Source organism: Rhinolophus sinicus, chromosome 14, assembly GCF_057876585.1.
Source record: "Rhinolophus sinicus isolate RSI-liver-muscle chromosome 14, RSI-T2T, whole genome shotgun sequence".
NCBI lineage: Eukaryota > Metazoa > Chordata > Mammalia > Chiroptera > Rhinolophidae > Rhinolophus > Rhinolophus sinicus.
Window position 1 is genome coordinate 153,738,670 of NC_142514.1, and position 19,638 is coordinate 153,758,307.

Genomic DNA, 19,638 nt, shown 5'->3' on the forward strand with positions numbered 1-19,638 from the left:
CAACAACCACGGTATGTATGTGCCCGACTAGTAGGTACTAGACTAGTTGGGGGGATCACTTCGTAAATTATATAAATGTCTGACCATGTTGCTGTACATCTGAAACTAATATTGAATGTCAACTCTAACTGAAAAGTAAAAATTAAAAATTCTAGTTAGAAGTGGCCTTATACTTGAATTACACAAAAACTTCTTGAGCTCCTATGTGCCAAATAGACGCTAATCACTAGGGGAGTGGAGATGAATAAGACGCCCTATGTTCAAGGCGCTCACAGTCCAGTGAGAACTTTCTTCCACAGAATCCCTGCTTTATCACGTAGTCTCAGCTAAAATTGAAGAGACGTTCACTCCCTACCGAGACTGTTCTCTTTATCAAATGGTTTCTGGTTTTGTTTCCCTAATGGTGAGCTGAAACTTCCCTGTTTGTCACTTATATGACTTTTGTGTGTGTGTGTGTGTGACTTTTGTATCAGATGAACTGTTGAATAAATTTACTGTGTCTTCTAATAATTCGTAAGATAGGTATGGATGGCCAGTATAAGAATTTTCTTTCTCTCCCTCCCACCCCACCCATCCCTTGACTAACAATGTCTTTTAGGGCTTGAGTGACGAACTTGCCTTTGTGGATGTTGATGAAGGCAAAATGATGGGTGAGACAATGGATCTTCAGCATGGCAGCCCTTTCGTGAAAATGCCACATAGTGTTTCTAGCAAAGGTTAATGTCATAGTTAAATACTATAAATATTCTAATACTACATGAATATCTAAGAATATCATGTCTTTATTTTCCTTTGTAAGACTTCCCCAGTTTTTATAGATAATGCTGGTTGCTCCCTACCCTGTACTCCCACATGTTTTTTATTTCATTAGATTATACTTCAGTTGTTTAAAAGGTTTCCTTCTGCTCTATACTGAGTTCCTGGGAGCAGCAGTAATAGTAGTTATTACGATAGTTGTCATTAATTGGTCGCTAAGTTTGTGACAGACACTGACTAAGCACTTTACATATATTATTTAATCCTTAGAACTCTGGTTTACAGACGATGCACCTGCAAATGGAGGCTAAATAGAAGTGATGGCATAAGGGTTTTGAACCCAGTTCTATTTGACTCAAAAGCCTAAGCTCTTACCTGCTGTACTTTATTTACTTGGGACCCAGGAGATAATTATTTGAAGAAATGAAGAACTAAGATCTCCCTGTTCAAGGGTCTTTTCACATCTAAGTAAACATTCTCATTTACCAGACTTAAGTACATTTCAACATCTTACTCAATAAAATACAAAAGGTGTATTAGGAGGAGTTTTTAAAATATATACAAGGAAAACTTAATACTAATTTCCTGAAGTTAAAAGAGTGCTATGGGCAAGGCAGAAGATCTAACGGAACCCAATCTTGAGTAAACATAGTGTAGTGATTGAACTGAACAGGAAATGTGTGCTTAAATGTCAGCTGTTTTCTCCCATAATCTATTTTCTAATCAAATCCTTCCCCAGATTATCTTGTCACTGCCAACTCCCGTCCAGTGATTATCACAGCAGGCGCAGGCCAGGTGAAAGGAGAACATGCCTTCATTTAGTCCATCGCAACGTGTCCCATGATTTCCAGTATTATCTAGTACAGTCCCTGCTGCAAACTGATCATTGTTTCCAGTCCAGGTCGGCTGTATTTTAACTGTTCAGTGAAGAATTTTGTGGGTCTTTTTGGGAGGGATGGTTTTAGTAACTTGGTAGAAAAACTAATTTAATGAGTTTTAAATTATAAACTACCAATATAACCAGGATCATTTCCTGTTTTGTTCCTGTAACATGGATTTTGCAGTTGTAATCAGTGTGTATATTCCATTATGAAGATTTCCTTAAACACTGGTGTGTATGAAAAGAGAATATGCTTAATCATATGAGTTTCAAGGTTTATATTCTAAAGGCTTTCATATCTGAGCTGTTTCCAGATTATTCAGGGTGCAGAAGTGAATGTAACACTAGTTTACTGCCTGACTCTCCAAAATTGTACTAGGCTCCTCACTGGTACAGGCACAAAGTGGGAAAATTCAAGATATACTGTGGAGATACAATATGCAGAACTGCTGATAGATTATGTGTAGTGAGGGACAGAGAGAAAGCAAAAATGACTTCTAGATTTTTTCTTTGAGCAACTGATTGTGTGGTGGTTCCATTTACCTGGGTTGGGATGCTTTCAAGGAGGTGGAGTCAGTGAGGGAAGTACGAGGGAGTGTTGGGTTTAGGGGAGAAAATCAAGGTTTCCATTTGGGACACGTTACATTGGAGACAATGTGAAAAGACATTCAAGAGGAAATATCAAACAGGGAGCTGATTGAGTCCGGAACTCAGAAATCTAGGCTGGCCTATTCAAATTACTGTATTTTAAGGTCATTTGAAATAGTTTTTCTCTGCGAGTAGGCCAAAACCGAGTATATGGTTAAGTTTTAAAATTTTGATATTAAAATTAAATTTTGTTTCATAATTTTATAAAATACTTACATGGCCCTAGATTTACATCAAATCTACAGAACAAGAATTATTCAAAGAAGTTATTCTAGCTTCTGTCTCTGTCCCCTTTTTCCTATAGCTTCCATCTCTTCATAGGTAACCATTTAAAACTTTATTTTATTGTTTATAATGTGTTTGTATGTACACTTTTCTCCATTTTCTTCTTTTTTTAAACTTGATAATATATCATGAAGATCATCCATAGTGTTATTTAGGCTGTGTGGTGAGTTCTGGAATCAGGAGATGTTAAGTCCTCTAACTTTCATTTTCAAGATTGTTTTGGCCCTTCTGAGTCCTTTGCATTTCCACATGAATTTTAGAATTAGCTTGTCAACTTATGCAAAAAACTCTGCAGAGATTCTGACAAGGAGTACATTGAATCTGTAGACAACTTTTGGTAGTATTTCCATCTTAATAATATTTAAAGTCTTCCCATTGATGCCCATAGGATGTCTTTCCAACTTATTGAGGTCTTCTCCAGTTTCCTTTAGCAATTGTTTTTGTAGTTTTCAGTGTACATATCTTACTCTTTCCTTCTTAAATTTATTCCTAAATTCGTATATTTATTATTTTGGATGAGATGGTGAATACAATTTTTTTCTTAATTTTATTTTTGGACTGTACATTGTAAGTATATAGAGATGTAGTTGACTTCTGTATGTTAATCTTGTGTCTTATTTTGCTGAACTCATTAGTTCTAATATGTTAGTAGATTTTTAGAATTTTCTACATACAAGATCATGTTGTCTGTAAATATACAGTCGTCCCCCCTTATCCACCAGGAATATGTTCCAAGTCCATCAGTGGATGCCTAAAACCATGGATAGTACCAAACCCTCTATGTACTGTTTTTCCTATACAGTCATTCCTTGGTATCCACGGAGGATTATTTCCAAGACCCTCCTCGGATACCAAAATCTGAAGATGCTCAAGTCCTTTTTATAAAATGGTGTAAAACAATGTATACTGTCGGTCAGCCCTCCGCATCTGTGGTTTCCCAACCATGGATCGAAACTACTGTTTTCAATCCATGGTTGGTTGAATCCACAAATGTGAAACCCAAGGATACAGAGGGCTGAGTGTATGTACATACCTATGATAAAGTTTAATTTATAAATTAGGAACAGTAAGAGATTAACTATAATAATGGATAAAACAATTATAACAATTACTGTAATAAAAGTTATGTGAATGGAATTAAAGTATTTTAGAAAATATCTGACATTGAACCATCTTTGCATTTCTGGGTCATGAAGTATTTTTTTAAAAACCCATTTAATTATATTTGCTACTACTTTAGTACTTATGTATCTATGTAAATAACTGACATGGGTTTATTATTTTTCATGTGGTCTTTGCTCAGTTTTGGTATTAGGTAGGGTTTTATTACCCCCACCAAAATCTTTTTCCTGTAATCTAATAAAATAGGATGTGTAAGAATAAACTGTTCCTTCAAGCTTTGATAAAACTCATCTGTAAAACAGTTTGAAATGGTGAAGGGATAGATTTTTGCTAGAAGTTCATGAATATATGTTTATTCAAATTTTCCATTTCTTCTTAAGTCATTATAGGAAGTTTTCTAGAGTTGTCCATTTCATCCAAGTTTTCAAATGTACTGGCATGTGTTTCATATTTTATGACTTTCTAAACCTCTACTGTATCTGTGGTTACCTCTCCTGTTTCCTAATATTATTTGTTTGGGACACAGCCCTTCCCCCACCCTGCCCTCATTTTGCCTAGTCATTTTCTAATTGATCAGTCTCCCCTTCCCTAAGAATTTGCTTTCTATTTTGTAGACACTTTTTTTTTTATCATACTACTGTCTGCTCTTATCTTTACTTCCCTTTACTTTGTGATCAATACATCTTTGCCATTGATTTTTAATCTTTGTTTTAAGAAATGTGTTTAAGAATATATATTTACTAGTTTTTTATTTTTGGTTTTGTATGTTGTCATTCAATTCTAAATATTTTGTTAATTCCTAGTTTTATTTTCTCTAACAGTCATTTAAGAGTACATTTTTCACTTTGAAACATTTAAAATATGTTTTATTGTGGTCTAACTTAGCTCAGTTGAGATCAGAGAAACGGACTTAACATCAGTTCTTTCAAATATGTTAAGGCTTATTTTCTGACACAGCCAATAGAAAGTGTAAATGTTTGTTTTTTTTGGGGGGGAGCGGAATGGACTTTACTGGGCATGATGATCTTTCTCTATATATTCAATCACACTTATCAATTTCGTTTAGTTTTACTATATTACTGATTTTTAATTTATTACTGATCTATAACAATTCCCAGTAAAGGTATTATGTGTTGTAATTGTCCACTATGATTATGAATCAAAACCACCTTGCAATTCGCAGTTTTCCTTCATATATTTTGAGACTATTTTATGAGTTGAATCTAAGTTCATGATTATTATATATTGTTGGATTGTCTCATATATTATGTAGTACCTCTGTTTATCCCTATCAATGCTTTTTTGTTGTTGAAAATTCTATTTTGTTTGCTGTTACTATAACTACACTGCTCTTCTTTTGGCTAATAGTTACCACTTTTTAAATTCAGTAAGAAAAAATTCTGATAAAGCTAATGGCGTTTAAATTATTAGTTCATACACCTAAAACATCAGACTATGCCAAAAACTTTGCCCTTGCCTCCTGGGACTAAGGCCTGATTATGTTTTGCCAGACAATTATATTCTATCTATACTTCTTCTCTCTGTTCCCCTTAACTAAGCTTTTTGCTCTAAATGGGTTGTTCTCTGAGAAAAATTAAAAGACTTGAGAAGAGAGTACTGATGTTTCTCAAAAATTTTTATGTAGTGAACCTACTGTTTCTGCACAATAGGTATGCAACGTAGCAACAAAAAAGTTTTTTTAATAAATTATTTCTATGGGTATTGTTGAAATTGTAGTATAGCTGGAGTTGGATAGAGAACCATGTTTTCCCCCCACAAAACATAAGATTTACCAGTTATCTATCTATCTATCTATCTATCTATCTATCTATCTATCTATCTATCTACACACATACATATATATTTTACCAATTTTAGATAAATCTGAAAAAAAATGTATCATTTTAAATGAGAACATTTTCTGACATGAATTTTTTTCTTTTCAGTGGATATTTTAACTTATGTAGCCTGGAAGTTGACTGCATTTCCCAAAAACCATGTTATTGGAAGTGGTTGTTAACGTAGACACTGCCCATTTCCGTTTCTTGATTGGGCAGAGGCTTGGTATCCACTCTGAAAGCTGTCATGGGTTGGTCCTTGGAGAGCATGGAGACTCAAGTGGTAAGCATAAAAGCATCACTGAGCCATGTACACTCTCTGAAACATATTTAGAATGTATTGATCGTATAGCTATTTAATCATAAAGTAAAATATCTCTTGGGTGGGGAGAAAGGGCTCATTAGTTTTATAATAATCTACCAGAAATACTCAGAAATTTGAAAAAAGTGAATGTTACTACAGTCCTATATATGGATAGTTAAGATTATAGACTTTCTTAATACAGCACTAAGTAACATGATATAGTTTATATTTAACTTGGGCCACTCTAGTTCATAAAAGTGAGTATTGTAATTTAAGTAATATGAATTCCTTATATTAACTGGAAAAAATTAAAGGGGAGAGGAGAGCGGTAATATAGCCATAGTAATCCTTTTTTCTTAGTTTCTTTTGGTTAAGAACCTGTGAAATCTAATATAAACCCCAGCTATAGAAAAGGACTCGAAGTAATAAAAGTTAAAATTTATCTATAGTTGAGTTTAAAACTGTCTCCTTCTTGGAGAATTTCTGCCAAGATGACAGAATTGTGGGCCCATCCCTGAAGAGTTTGGTGAGCAGATACGAGCTGGGACTTAGACATCTGACGTGTTTGACAGTCCTGCTGAACATTCTAAGTTGAAAACTGCTCTGGGCAGTGACAAGTTTTGCTAAGATTTTTTTAAAAATCTTGTTACCGTGTAACAGATTTTTTAGTGTCTTTCTCTTAGTTCCTGTGTGGCGTGCAGTGAGCATTGCTGGGGTCCCTCTGAAGGATCTGAACTCAGATACAGGAACCGATGAGGATCCTGAGCAGTGGGAAGTGTTCACGAAGTCGCCGTCAGGTAATACGTTCGTTTTTGTCTTGTCAGTACCTTGGAAGTTAGTGAGCCTGAATTCTGCCAGAGGGATGAGATGAGGTCCCTACAGTATATGTATGTTGTCGTATTTCCCGTTCTTTTCTTTCATTAGCACTTCTCCTTTTATTTTAATGTGATCACATTCACCAGGTGATAAATTCTAGGCAGTGAGGGTCTGCGTCTGTTTCCCTCAGTGCTGAGTCCGACCCAGTGTCTCCCACCTGGGAGGCACTCACTGTTGACTGACAACGTAGTTTTTTAAACCGTTGCTATAGTCTACTGTTAGTGGTAAAATGGATTTCGTTGTTTCTGGATCTCTGGCTTAGCCTCCTAACTCTGTTTACCTTAAATAACCAACCCCTGTAAGAAGTATCTAGGAGAAATTATTGATGGAAACATTTCAGTCTTGTTCAGGCATTTTCAGACAGGTTCCCACAAAATGGACGTTCAGGGACCAGTATTTCTTCCAAACTTCTTATGTTCATGATTTCGTCTAACTCCACAGTGGCTATGAGATGCTCAACAAGAAAGGATGTACTGTTTGGGGTGTTGCCCTGTCTGTAGCTGATATAATGGAAAGTATTTTGAAGAATCTTAGGAGAGTGCATCCAGTTTCCACTCTAAGTAAGGTAGGATGTTCATGTTTGAAAATTTAACATTAACATAAAACGGGGTAAAACATTGAACAGGGACAATTCATTTTTGAGGTTGATCTTGTAAAGTACCTCTCTGTTCTTTGTTGCTGCTGAAGAGACAAGAGGGAGGGGGTGTGGGGTGGCAGGAGAGACTTATCTTTGTAGCTCTTTGTCATGGCTTAGTGGGGTGTTTCTTATGTTCAACTAGATAGAAGTAATCCTTTCTGCATCTTTAACTCTACAAATATCTAGTAACATTGGGAAGCACAGTGGGTAGGTCTTGCTACATTTTGAGTTGTTCTCTAACAGTTCCAACGATGTCCAATGACTTAAGTGATAGACCTAAGAAAGAAGCACTAGTCACACCAGCATTAGCAGTTAGACTCCTGGTGGGGGGGATTTGGAGCCTGAGGAGGCTCCTTCTGCTGGTCTGAATGGGAGAGGTTAGAAAGAAATGGAATTAAACCATTGGGAATAAAGTACAGAAATTTTGAAGTGGTGCTGATAGGAAGTAGTTTGGGGTAAGGAGATAGGAAAAGGAGGGCGGGTCCCAACAAACACGGCAAGAGGCTGGGCCTTTGTGGAAAGATGGTTCTGAATGTGAACAATGAACATGTATAATCATAGGTTTTAAATTGTTCTGTCTTGGTCTGTTTTTCTGCCACAGTTCTTATACAAATCTATTAAATACTCATTCACCCAGCAACTATATTTCTTATATTTCAGACCTTTATTAGAAGTGGGAAAGAAAAAGGATTAATTTCCAGGTTTTTACTTTTAGGGCCTTTATGGAGTATTCCTCAGTGCTCCTTGTGTCCTGGGAGGGAATGGTATTGCAGACCTCACAAAGGTAAAGCTGACCCCTGAGGAGGAGGCTTGTTTGAAAAAGAGTGCAGACACTCTTTGGGAAATTCAGGAGCTCAAGCTTTCAAGTTGCTTAAAGCTACCATTCTGAAGTTATCGAAGATGATAGTAGTTATAGGATTATATATATCACACTTTTGAATAAACTCAAATTCCTAAAACTTGGAAAAAGGAGAAGGGGAAGAGTGACTCTATTTAGCCTTCCAGCTGTTTTATTTAGCATCCAGATTGTTGGATGATACTTATTTTTTACAATTTCTAAGTGACTGCATCAAAGATGTTTTGGTACTTCTGATGTACCAGTACTTACCTGGTATGTATGGAAGTACTTGCCATTTGGTCCAACTGGCAACACTGATAGGTGTTTATTGTGTTCTAGAAATTCTGATTCTTTTCAAGCATATGCTGCTGCTTTCGTCCTGGCTAACTGATGCCTACATGAATTTATGTTATAAAAAGTTGGACTTCCTCTACAATGTAAAAATAAAAGTATGCATCACAAAAATAACTCTAAATGGCAGTTCGAACCCTAACACAAAATTAAACCTTTATTTGAATTTGCTAGTTTTTATTCTGATATTTACAAATGGATTTTTTAAGAAAAGATCTAAAGTGTATAAACCCCTCGGTACAACTGAGACTAAGCTTTTCCTTGGGAGAACTATGGAGTAGGCTGCCTAGCTCTCTAGATATCTTAGAACATCTCAAATTAGAAAGTTCATTACTTTACAACCTCATCAACCTTCCAACTCTTCCATTTGATAGAGGAAATTCTGTTCTTCTAGATGAGCTCTGCAGGACAGTACAGCTCATTTTGTGGTCACGAACTTGGCTACAGAATCACTTGCCAGGAAGACTGCCTTCAAATTACGGTAAAAGCAGGGAGGCTAGAGCAATACACCGTACCTTCCTCCTTAGTTGTGGCCAGACCATCTTGCCTAGTTAACCTAAGTTCTCAGGTATGGCCATTTGCTTGGCCATTTGCCACTTTGCTCCATTTTTCTTGATGAAAACAGTTATGGTTCAGTCAGGTCTAGAAAGGAAACAAACCTAGGTAGGGACTGGTAGGTAGGATACAACCCAAGACCTTTCACAGAAAAAGTCACATTCCTCAATTTCAGTTATTTCAAAATTTAGATCTCTATTTGTATATCCCATATTAAACAGAATTCACTTTATATGCTATAGAATAAAAAAAGCAAAATTCAACTTATAATGGATATTGTTTTGCTTGCTAAATTAAAAGCTGGGTTTCTTATTAAGGTTTCATGGATTTTTCCTAAAGATGTTAAATAAAGAAGAGAAAAATTATGCAACAAATTTTATTTAGCATAGTCAGTCCCAACATTCAGCACAAAAAAGTTTACAGAGGATAGAAAGTGCATTAATAAAAGCCAGTCTTTACCAAAAGAAAACAGAAAATATATTATTGATTCAAAATATTTTACACTTGAATGATAAACTGCAATAACTTATTCTGGGCACCTACTGATCAGAGAAAAGAAGAGAAGAATGCGTCAAGGAGAGTCCGACCTCCAGCTGGTACCAGAGGAGTCAGTAGAGGTCACTGAGACCAGCAGTCTTTCTGGCTTTTTGCATTAGTGCCCTCAGCTGGAACTGTTTCCGGGACAGAAGACGTACGTGCTGGGAGGGGGGAAAGGTTTCAACAGTTTAGAAAGGCTTTGGCCCAGGCCCAGGCCGGAAGTATCAGACAGTCTGTAACCTGAATGGGATCTAAGAATCCTAAACTTTGTTTGAACCTTCCTTTGGAACCCGCCCTTCATTACATGTGGCTTTTTAAACTCCAACAGGTTGATGCTGGCAAACCGTGTTAAGGAAGGAAATCTGAGACCTCCTAAAGGCTGACTTCACAAGGAAAGCACCAGCACCACCACTGCCGGCTGAGCTACATCTTGAGACCGTCAAGATGCCAGGGAAACTTGTACTGTGATCCTAACAACAGTTACAGAAAACTCTGGTAACTATGACTCCTCATTGGCTAGGAAGGGTGGGGATGCACGTCACAAGGCCAGCGCATAACACACACGTCTCTCCTCTCCACATGCACCTTCCCTAGGCTACGCTGCCCAAGCAGGGGAGTGTAGAAAGGAGGTCCTTTCTTGGGTCTCTGGTTTGTACCCAGCCATTCATGTGCTTACACAAGGTCCAAGAGTGGTTTGGCCTCTGTCATAGTGATACAGACAAGAGCTGCAAGTGACCCAACCAGCCTCGCATGTACACTGAAGCCCCAGGAGCGGCTGCACTGCACACCCACAGGGCGGCTGCTATTCCTAAAACCATGCTCTTCACACCCACCAGACCAGTCACCAGACTGGGCCTACTGGATCTTTCCTTCATGTCTGTACAATAGCATTAAGCCTGAAACAATCTTCATTCAGAAGTGCTCCAGTACCAGCTGGGCAGCCCGATACTTTGCAGGGCTGTTTGATATGGGAAAACAGGTCTTAAAATTATGGAACTCTACCAAAATTAGCAGAAAAACAATGGGGATGGGGCAGTTAGTGATCTCAGTTTAGAGGCTATGACCTGAAAGAACCAATGGAAATCTGACTGTACCTCCTGACCCACTCAGCTTGGTGCTGCCTGGGAGAGGGGCCCTGCACCCACAAGCCCACTTTTCTCCCCGTCCTCCAAGACAGACCCTGAGCCCTCTGGAGGTGAGAGGACACTGCTTACAGTCATATACGAGCACCTCACTTTCTTTTGAGAAGGTGAAGAACTTTAACCCTCATCCTAGAAAAACCCTCTTGGTTTGTGCTTTTCAAGGTCAGTGCCTTTAAAACACAGGCTCCCCAATCCTGGAAAGCAGATGAGGAAGACATACCTTTAGGAAGACGTCTAGGTCTATGACTCCCCGCCTCAGGGCTTCTCCCAGGTAGAAGATAGTGTCTTCAATAGCATTTTCCTCTGCGTACAGATTTAGGATCTGTTTGTACAGTGGGGCTGTGGGAATGATAACTTCATCAATGTCATTGTTTTCCGACTGATTTTCCATTTTCTCCAGAGCAGAGCTGAGTTCTTCATCCTTCTTTCTCAAAAGTTCTATGTTTTTATCAACCTCAGCCTGTAAACAGAACAGTCCCAGCATGATGATTTTATATTAATTGTACATAATTATCTGCTTGCCAGACATCTACAACTCAACTTCACAGAAACAGCCTTACTAATAAAAAAGCTATGTGTAAACACTCATGGATGAGATTAATGTTTCAAATAGCACACTTGGTCAAAGGCAGAGGAAAAGGTGTGATCTAGTATGCTGAGGGAAAACAGGAACGTTGGGAATGCCCAGAGCTGAACACTTTCAGTGGCAGTGAGAAGCTTGTCACTTATCACTGACAAACGACATTGCAAACTAAGCCGCCAGGCAAGATACTTTCCACCGGGAGGTTCCTTACATGAAAATCATAAAAGAAGGCTTTCTTCTAAACAAGTGGGCATCTGCCACCAAGGACTAACTAGCCCCAGTCTATACAGAGGATTCAACACAGAGAACCCTAAACCCTGAACACCAATCACAAGATGTCACATTATGCCAGCGCCTCCACTTCATCATTGAACAAAAGCACAGGGCTGACCCACACTGACTCCTCGGGGCACAGCAGCCTGATAAAAATGTGAGAAAGCGTAGAGCTAACGGTTGCAAACACTACGTTTATTTGTAGCTCTTAAGTCACCCATATATCTCTGCATTATTAAGTTAGAAGGGCTCAATGAAGACACTTTGAATATAGCTCACAAGACATTTGGAAACAAAAAGAATTGACCCTGAGATCTGCAAGCAAGGTCTGCAGATCTTTACCATGGCTTAGAGCTCTCTAAAATTCTTATTTCCTGGTAACTGTCTGGCAATATCAAGCATCAAAAAACAGTATTCCTTTGGGTCAAAACAGCATCCCCCAGAGTGAAGGTGCAAGCAAAAATGCACTAAATACCATCCACCTCCCAACCAAAGACCAACCAATTCCACACATAGGCTCCATTTTAAACAAAGCTATAGAGAAGCTACATTCACATGCTTAAAGACATGTTTAATTTTCAGAACTCTATTAATATATCCACAATGACCACTGTAACCAAGGTACACACAGAACTTGGCCTTGCCTACAATTCAATCTAAAAATAGCAACTAATTTTCAATGAGTTACTTACTACTTCTTGATCTAAACGTGTAACCATCTCTTCCAGTTTCTGGTGACCTTTTTTCAGGTCTTCCTCTGTTCGTTTCAAGGCATTGAGCTCTGCCTGGGCGCGATCCATTTCCTCCTTCATCCGCCATCTTAGTTTGTCACTGACCGCTGAGATGAGAGAAGCTCGGATGGTGTCCTCACTGATTGTGCCATCCCTACTGGGACCTGCAGATGAAAAAACAAAACAAAAAACCCTTTACTTCCCAAGCTCTTGCTACTGCTTTCACAGAAACCTTCAGAAAACAGGACAAAGTATGAGCTGACACTTTCAAAGTGGGAGGGAAGAAATATTGTATGTTAAATGTCACAATTTCATCAAAAATAAAATTAAAATCTGAGTTGATTCAGAAATACTTTCCCTGTAAGAGATTACTAGTAATTCATATTTACCTGCTTTCTTTACGTATAGCCCAAACTATTAACTATTTTCTCAATAAAGCAGACGCTATGTCCTTACAGATTACAATTATTCCTAAATCTCCAACAAATGGAACAACAAATTTATACCAAGGAGAAACATGAATTTGGTCAAGTCCATTCTCAGGTTTCCTTGCAAAGCTGAAGGCGACAGGAACCCACTGTAGAGGCCAGTAAGAGAACAGAGAACAGGCAGAGTTTCTCTAAATGATTGTACAGTAATAAGTATTCCCTTCTGCAAGGTTTTACTCCTTTACTCTTTATCAGAAAGATGAGCAAAACAGAATGACATCCAAAAAGTTCACCAGCAGACAAACTTATTTTCAGATTCTTTACTATTCTCTTCCAAATGCGCTTTCCTAATCAGTGTCTTACATAATTTCCTTCCACATTTCAGATCCATTTCAGACATTGTCTTCAAAAGGTCCTCCCATTAACACATGTATGAATACTTTTTAGGACAATCAACGTTCTTCAGTTAGGGTCCTTACTCAGCAAATGTATAAATATGGCTGATGGAATACCATGTGAGGAATTACTGTAAGTACATTTAACCTTTATTGCCTACAATGAATACAGACTAACAGAATACTTCCACTTTGAGCTTAAAATTTTGATCACCTTTACAGTGAGTTCCACTCATCAGGGGGAAAAAAATCCCCTTTAATCTGTTTGTAAAAATGTCCCCAAACTCTCACCACTCATGTTCGCATCCATTACAAGCCCCTTCCTGGCCCTGAGGTACTGTTTGTAAAAGGAACTGCTGTCCGAACGCCACACGTGCTCTTCCGGGTGCTATCTGATCACAACTCCTGCATTTCATAAACTGGTCTGGTCACTCCGGATTAGTAAAGCTGTCTTATCATTTTCCTGTCTGCCCCCCATAGATACCAGCAACCTCCCCGCATTCACCGCATCTCCACTCATTCCCTCTCACACCTTGCACTGCTCCTGTGTCTGGTCAGCATCTCCCTCAGCCCGACTCCATATCCAGCCCTCAGGCTGTACGCAGGCTGCCAACCAAGGCAGCCTCGCTCACTGTCCGTCAGATCCCCAAAGGCCTCGCCTGCCATAACCTAACCCAAAGCCTCAATCCTTTTCATTCTTTCTTTAAGCTCTATGCACTCTTGTACCTTCTTTCCACAAAGGCAAAAAATCCTCTGAACATCTTCAAAGAAGACTGAAGCCATCAGATGGGAGACTTACACTCTCTTTCTCTCCCTAGAACAAGAATCCAAACCCCTTTAATTAGGTGCCTGACTCCTCACCCTTCAGAAGTATTAACTTTTCTCAGGAAGACAGCTTGCTTTCTTCCAGATTTGAATTAGTCTCAGAGTGACTGCTTTTCCTATTCTGCCTTTGTTCTGGTTCTCTGGTTAAGCTGTGTCTTGGCTATGGAAAGCTCCATTTATTCACCTCTGTTCTTGGCCCCAAATCTTGGATAACCTGAAACCATTCTCTCCAGTGCTACCTACGAGTTCTAGAGTTCTAGTCCAGGCTTCCGCGCAGCTCTCTCCTCACATTCTCTGGGTGTGACACTGCTCCTACAGTGCATGCAAACGGACTCTCAGGGGGTTACATACACTCGTGCTCTCTTTATAAAGTGGAGACGTACATACAGTACATCAAGAGATATACAGTATAATCTATGGTATTAACAGTTCATGGCCGGGATGAATAAGAAATGTCTAAAAAGGCTCCTGAGGGGTGTGATAAAGAAAAGGAGGTTAGGAAACACTGCTGTAACCCATCTGTGATTTTTTTTTAAAGCAGATATTTTGTTGCTGCTGTAAACTACTTGCTGGCCCTGTTATCACATCCCGTATCATCCTAAAATTTTGGTCCACATTTGCTACAACACTTACGTTATGCTAATCAGAACCTAGGAAAGGCAAACTTCCTGAAAAGCCTGCAAATGACTGGCGGCTCTAACTACCTGCTAGATGGTCACGCTTTTTTCCATAACCATCTCTACCTCTTCCATTAACAAACTCTAATCATTCTGAACTTAACATGTTTAATGATCTTGAGTATCGCAGTCCATCGTCTATCATTCAATATGGTTACGGCTAACCTCTACGAATGATCCTTCCTCTATCAACCGTAACTAATTCCTCAAACACCAACACAACAAATAGAATCTGCTTTCTTAACAGTTCTTACTGTATTTATCAGTTTAAAAATCTAACTTTTCCAAAGGGAGGGGCTGTATAATCCTCATTATCCTTCCTCAACACTAAACTCACGAGCGGCAAATTGCTGAATGATTTCTTGAAACCAACAGAGCAGTGATGACCTAGGAGGAGTCCTGGAGCAAGGCACCCTGAAGTCCTAGATTGTTCCCCGTCTTTAGGATGTGGTTTTGGAAACTTCCTTCCTTTTACTTTATGCTGGGATGGAGAGGAAGTAATTATTGAAATTGCTTACAAATATAGGTAAGCTGCAAGATAAATGATTAGTATTAAACCAAATGAAAGATCAAATCAACATCTCTACTACCTGAAAGTCAGAAGACCAAACTTCTAAAGCTCTATCATCTCAAAGGGGCATGTATGGGAAAGGGTGTTGAAAAATGAAACAGTCAACATCACAGATTTCAACACTATCGCTGTTTCCATTTAATTCTGCCTAAATAGCTACCACAGTTTAGTGCTAAGCCCTACTGGAGTCAAATTCTTTAAAGACACTGTTCTGGTCCCCAATGGGACAGCCAATTTTTACCAGGAAATCGTCCCATAATTCAATCTCTGACTTGCCATTTTTGCCAGGGAGGTGAAAACTATTATTTTGGTTTCTCACAACAAGTTCAAAAGATTAGAAAAAAAATGCAAACTGCAATTATAAATATGAGAAAATTTTATTGAAACAACTTAATACAGGGGAAAAGTTGTTTCTGTAACAACCTTCCCCTTTTGCTATACAGACCAATTAAGTTTCCAGCCTGTTCTCTATTGCAAACCTCCCTCCCCCCAAACTGCACAGTATAGGATGCCCAGCGATTCCTGGCTTGTAACATGAGTGGTGACCTCTCCGATATTAGGGAACTGTACACTCCTTTGCCAGTGCCCCACGCTGCCCTTCTCATCTTGGAATTACAGGATCTTGTAGGAAGTTTTGGGTAAAGCCAAACTTTGAAAAACAGGCCTTTTTTGTACTCTGGGGTATTTTTTTAAAGTTCAAACAAAATACCTCATAGTTTGGTCCTGTGCAGTAAAGAATCTACCTACCCAAAGAGAGGCCTGGCCTTTACCCCTGGCTGCTGGGGAGATCGCTAAGCCCCTGGACTGTCCTGCTGTTTATTTGGGGGCCTTGAGCCACCCCAGATAGTCTAACAGTGTGATCTGTGGTAGGGGCTTTGGGCCATGCAGTAACAGCTCAACACCAGTGGGGCTGGAGATGAAAGGTCAGCCACAAGTGTAGTCTCCCATCTGTGACCAAGCCCCACGAAAAACTCTGGACATCAAGGCTTGGGAAAGCTTCCTTGCTTGGCAATACTCTACATATAACGACTCCACTGGGAGAGGACAACTAGAAATCCTATGCTTGGAACTTTCTGGACTGCCCATGTGTGTCTTCCCTGAGCTAGTTTTAATCTGTATTCTTAGTTATGTACTAAGTCATAACTATGAATATAACAGCTTTCAGTAAGTTCTGTGAATCCTAGAGAATTATCTGACCTGAGGGTGGTCACTGGTATCAGAAGTGAGCGTGGTCTTATGAACTTCTCAAGCTTTACAGGTCTTTAGTAACTGAGGGTGTTTTCTCACCTAATCAGGAATCCTGACATTCATGGCAATCTGTCCAGTAAGTCAGTGTACCTCAAATGAGGATGTGTGAAAAGGTAACATTTTTCCTTCCTTACTAAATATACAAAATAGAACATACCACAGTTAACTCTTACTTCATGATAAACTTTCACAGATACAATGTAACCTAAAGACAGCTGTTAATTTGGACAGATTTTAGGCCAAATCAAAACCTCTAGTTTCTTACATTGTACTAATTTATTAAGTCCTTAAAAGAGCAAAAAGGCTAATTTTCAAAATAATGACTAGTAAAGATGGTATCTCTCATTAAGTCCTTACTTTATAAAGCTATATTAGGGAATTTTAAAACTTGTTTTTAAAAGAACTTGGCTTATCATATTCTACCTGAAATTTTATTATGGTTCCTATGAGACAGGACAATGTTTCTCCCAGAGATTGGAGACCCAAATGATATGAATATAGTGAGACATTCAAATGTGTGGTCAATCATATGCAGCAATTAAAGTGTTCATTGATCTGTGTAGAAGTTACCTGAACTAATAAAGGCTTAAGGATCTTCTTATAACTAGCCTGGATTTTTCACACACAAACACATCAATGAACTTTGTTAAAATGATTACATTAAAATGGATCAAGTTATACTTACACTAAAATTTCAAATCCCCATTTTTAAAAACACACATTTAAATCCTGGAATTTACATTCCGTTTCTCTTAGATAAAATATGTTAAAGGAAAATGCCACCTCAGAGCCCCAAATAAGTCCTTGCAAATAAGTCTCCAGCTAAAGCCGGTGACACTCAGAACAGGAACCAAGATGAGGCAGCAGTTGCCTGGCTGTCTGCAAAGGTCACAGTTCACCCCAAGGAGGTTAGAAATGCCGAGATTAGGCCTAATCCTTTCCTTTATCCCACAGACCTTATTATACAGCTTATTTCGACACTTTAAATCCATCTACTTTCTAAAAAGGAGAGAACTGTAATTAAGATCTGAAATATGCCATAAAAAACAACAACCCAGATTTAAGTTCAAAATTCAATGAACCCTGACATTTTAAGAAACTCTGTATATAAACAAAAAAAAATTGGTGGAAGATTCTCATCTTCTGGATCACATCTCAAACAAAAAAAATTTTTTTCCCTACAATGTCTTAAGAGAAACTTTAATATTCTTTATATCCGCTGTAATGAGCCCTGGGTTAAGAAGAGTTTGTGGCAAACAGGCATCCCTCAAGTCCCCACACACTGACCTTTACCCACAGAGTCAGATTTCACAAGTGCCCTTCTACAATTCCAGATTCGTAGTAATTGAAAAGGTAACAGATTTTGAGAAACAGTCCTAAGCAAAGCATTTAAATGTCAGGATCCGATCACTAAGCTTATTTCCTAAGGAAACAAGACAAATTTTCTACTATTAGGAAACCAATACCCTACCAATGACCTGGTAATTCCATTTGAATCATCTTCAAAGTGCACTAGTATACAATGCCTGATTTTAAGCCATCTTTAAACACTTAAGACTATCAGTTTTATTTAGCTTTTAACAGTGATCACTACTTCCTATAAGTCAAAAAGGAGCTCATTTATATTAGAGAATCCATGGTAACCCCAAAGTAAAATATAAATTAACTAAACAGTAACTTTTCTGACCTCACTTCTAATCAGCAAAAGTGAATAACCGCCCAGCATTTTCACTTCTGGACGTTACCTTCTCAGACCCACATACTAGTCTTTGGTCTGGCATTTATGCGACAGCAATCTATGGTGCCTAAGCAATCACAACCATGCGCTTACTGCACATCTACTCAGAAACTGGATCAAGCCCATGTGATCACTAGATCAAGCTCATATTATTTCCTTTTATAATAAAAACAACAACAAAAAACTGGTCAATCTCTGAAGTAGGAAGAACATCTTAAACAACTATCGGCATTTTGATTCATGCTATTAAACTCAAACCAAGCAAATTTGTTAAGTTGCTTACAAAGGCTTTTATTTATAGTCTGAATATGTAAGCTTATAATAGTACTGCCAGGCGCAGTGCAGGCTATGGAACTTTCTTCCAAAGAATCAGGACATCTCAATTTATCTTTTTAAACACTATCAGAGCAATATTCTTTATTTAAGCTCTAGAAAGTTTCTATAACCACAAGAAAAAGTTTAAAGAAAGCCATCATAGGTTTACAATTCTTAAACACGCACTACAAAGAAAGGATTTAAATTAGTTTACATAAAAAAAATCAAGTTTTCAAAAGTGGAAGTAAGTACATAGGACCTTATTAAAATAGGACACAAAAGTAGTAACTACTTCAAAAAAGAAATGAAAATAAAATCATTCAACTATCATAATCATAAAAGATGAAAGCTGCTACTGACAGGTGTAAGCACAAAGGTCAATTAATCTGAAGGACAGTAAAATTCCATCCTTCGAAAAATGGGTGAGAATCAAAGTCATGCCTTAAAATTATTTTGTGAAAGAGAATAACTTAGGAATCCACTGTGTTTCCCCGAAAATAAGACCGGGTCTTATATTAAGTTTTTCTCCAAAAGACGCATTAGGGCTTATGTTCAGGGGATGTCATCCTGAAAAATCATGCTAGGGCTTATTTTCCGGTTAGGTCTTATTTTTGGGGAAACATGGTACAATGTTAAAGGTATCCTATTGGAATAACCACAGGAAGCCAAATGAATCAGCTTCTCCTTCCTTTCATATGTTAGTATCTTGAGGAAGAGATGGATTCATATCAGCTCCTACCTCAAGCTCTTAAGGCACAGTGCCTTCAGTATAATAGTAAATATTGAAGGGATACGTGAAGGAAAGGGAACATAAGAGTGTTGAGATATACAGTACTTGGGAAGGTTTTCCAAGAGAAATTCTGTATAAGTATTGGCTTTAACTCTAGGGGTTATCCTTCATACGTTTCTAGTAAAGAATGGAGGCCAGATTGTGTACTGTTGGGTATGTCATACCATATGATAACCCAATAATTAAGGCTGCATCTTTTACTTTTAGACAAAATCACATGAATTAAACTCAAGTTCCTGTGCTGCATATGTTCTTCTTAGTTGAAGAAATATTCTATTTGCTTAAAGTATTATTA

The 19,638-nt window shown here is 38.2% G+C and overlaps 1 protein-coding gene and 1 long non-coding RNA gene across 2 annotated transcripts in view; one reads left to right on the forward strand and one right to left on the reverse strand.

Moving 5' to 3' along the window:
• The first annotated feature begins 4,972 nt into the window (after positions 1-4,972).
• Positions 4,973-10,996, forward strand: LOC148755872 (uncharacterized). Its single transcript, XR_016018772.1, has 4 exons — positions 4,973-5,812; positions 6,517-6,630; positions 7,151-7,274; positions 9,956-10,996. It is a non-coding gene; the product is annotated as an uncharacterized LOC148755872 (long non-coding RNA).
• TSG101 (tumor susceptibility 101) overlaps positions 9,453-19,638 on the reverse strand; it is a 31,070-nt gene continuing 20,884 nt past the window's right edge. Inside the window, exons 8-10 of the mRNA XM_019714959.3 lie at positions 12,318-12,520; positions 10,990-11,229; positions 9,453-9,788 (exon numbers count right to left, since the gene is read on the reverse strand). Of these exons, the coding sequence (XP_019570518.1) occupies positions 9,699-9,788; positions 10,990-11,229; positions 12,318-12,520 (533 nt within the window). The 3' untranslated portion in view covers positions 9,453-9,698. The remainder of the gene's footprint in view (positions 9,789-10,989; positions 11,230-12,317; positions 12,521-19,638) is intronic.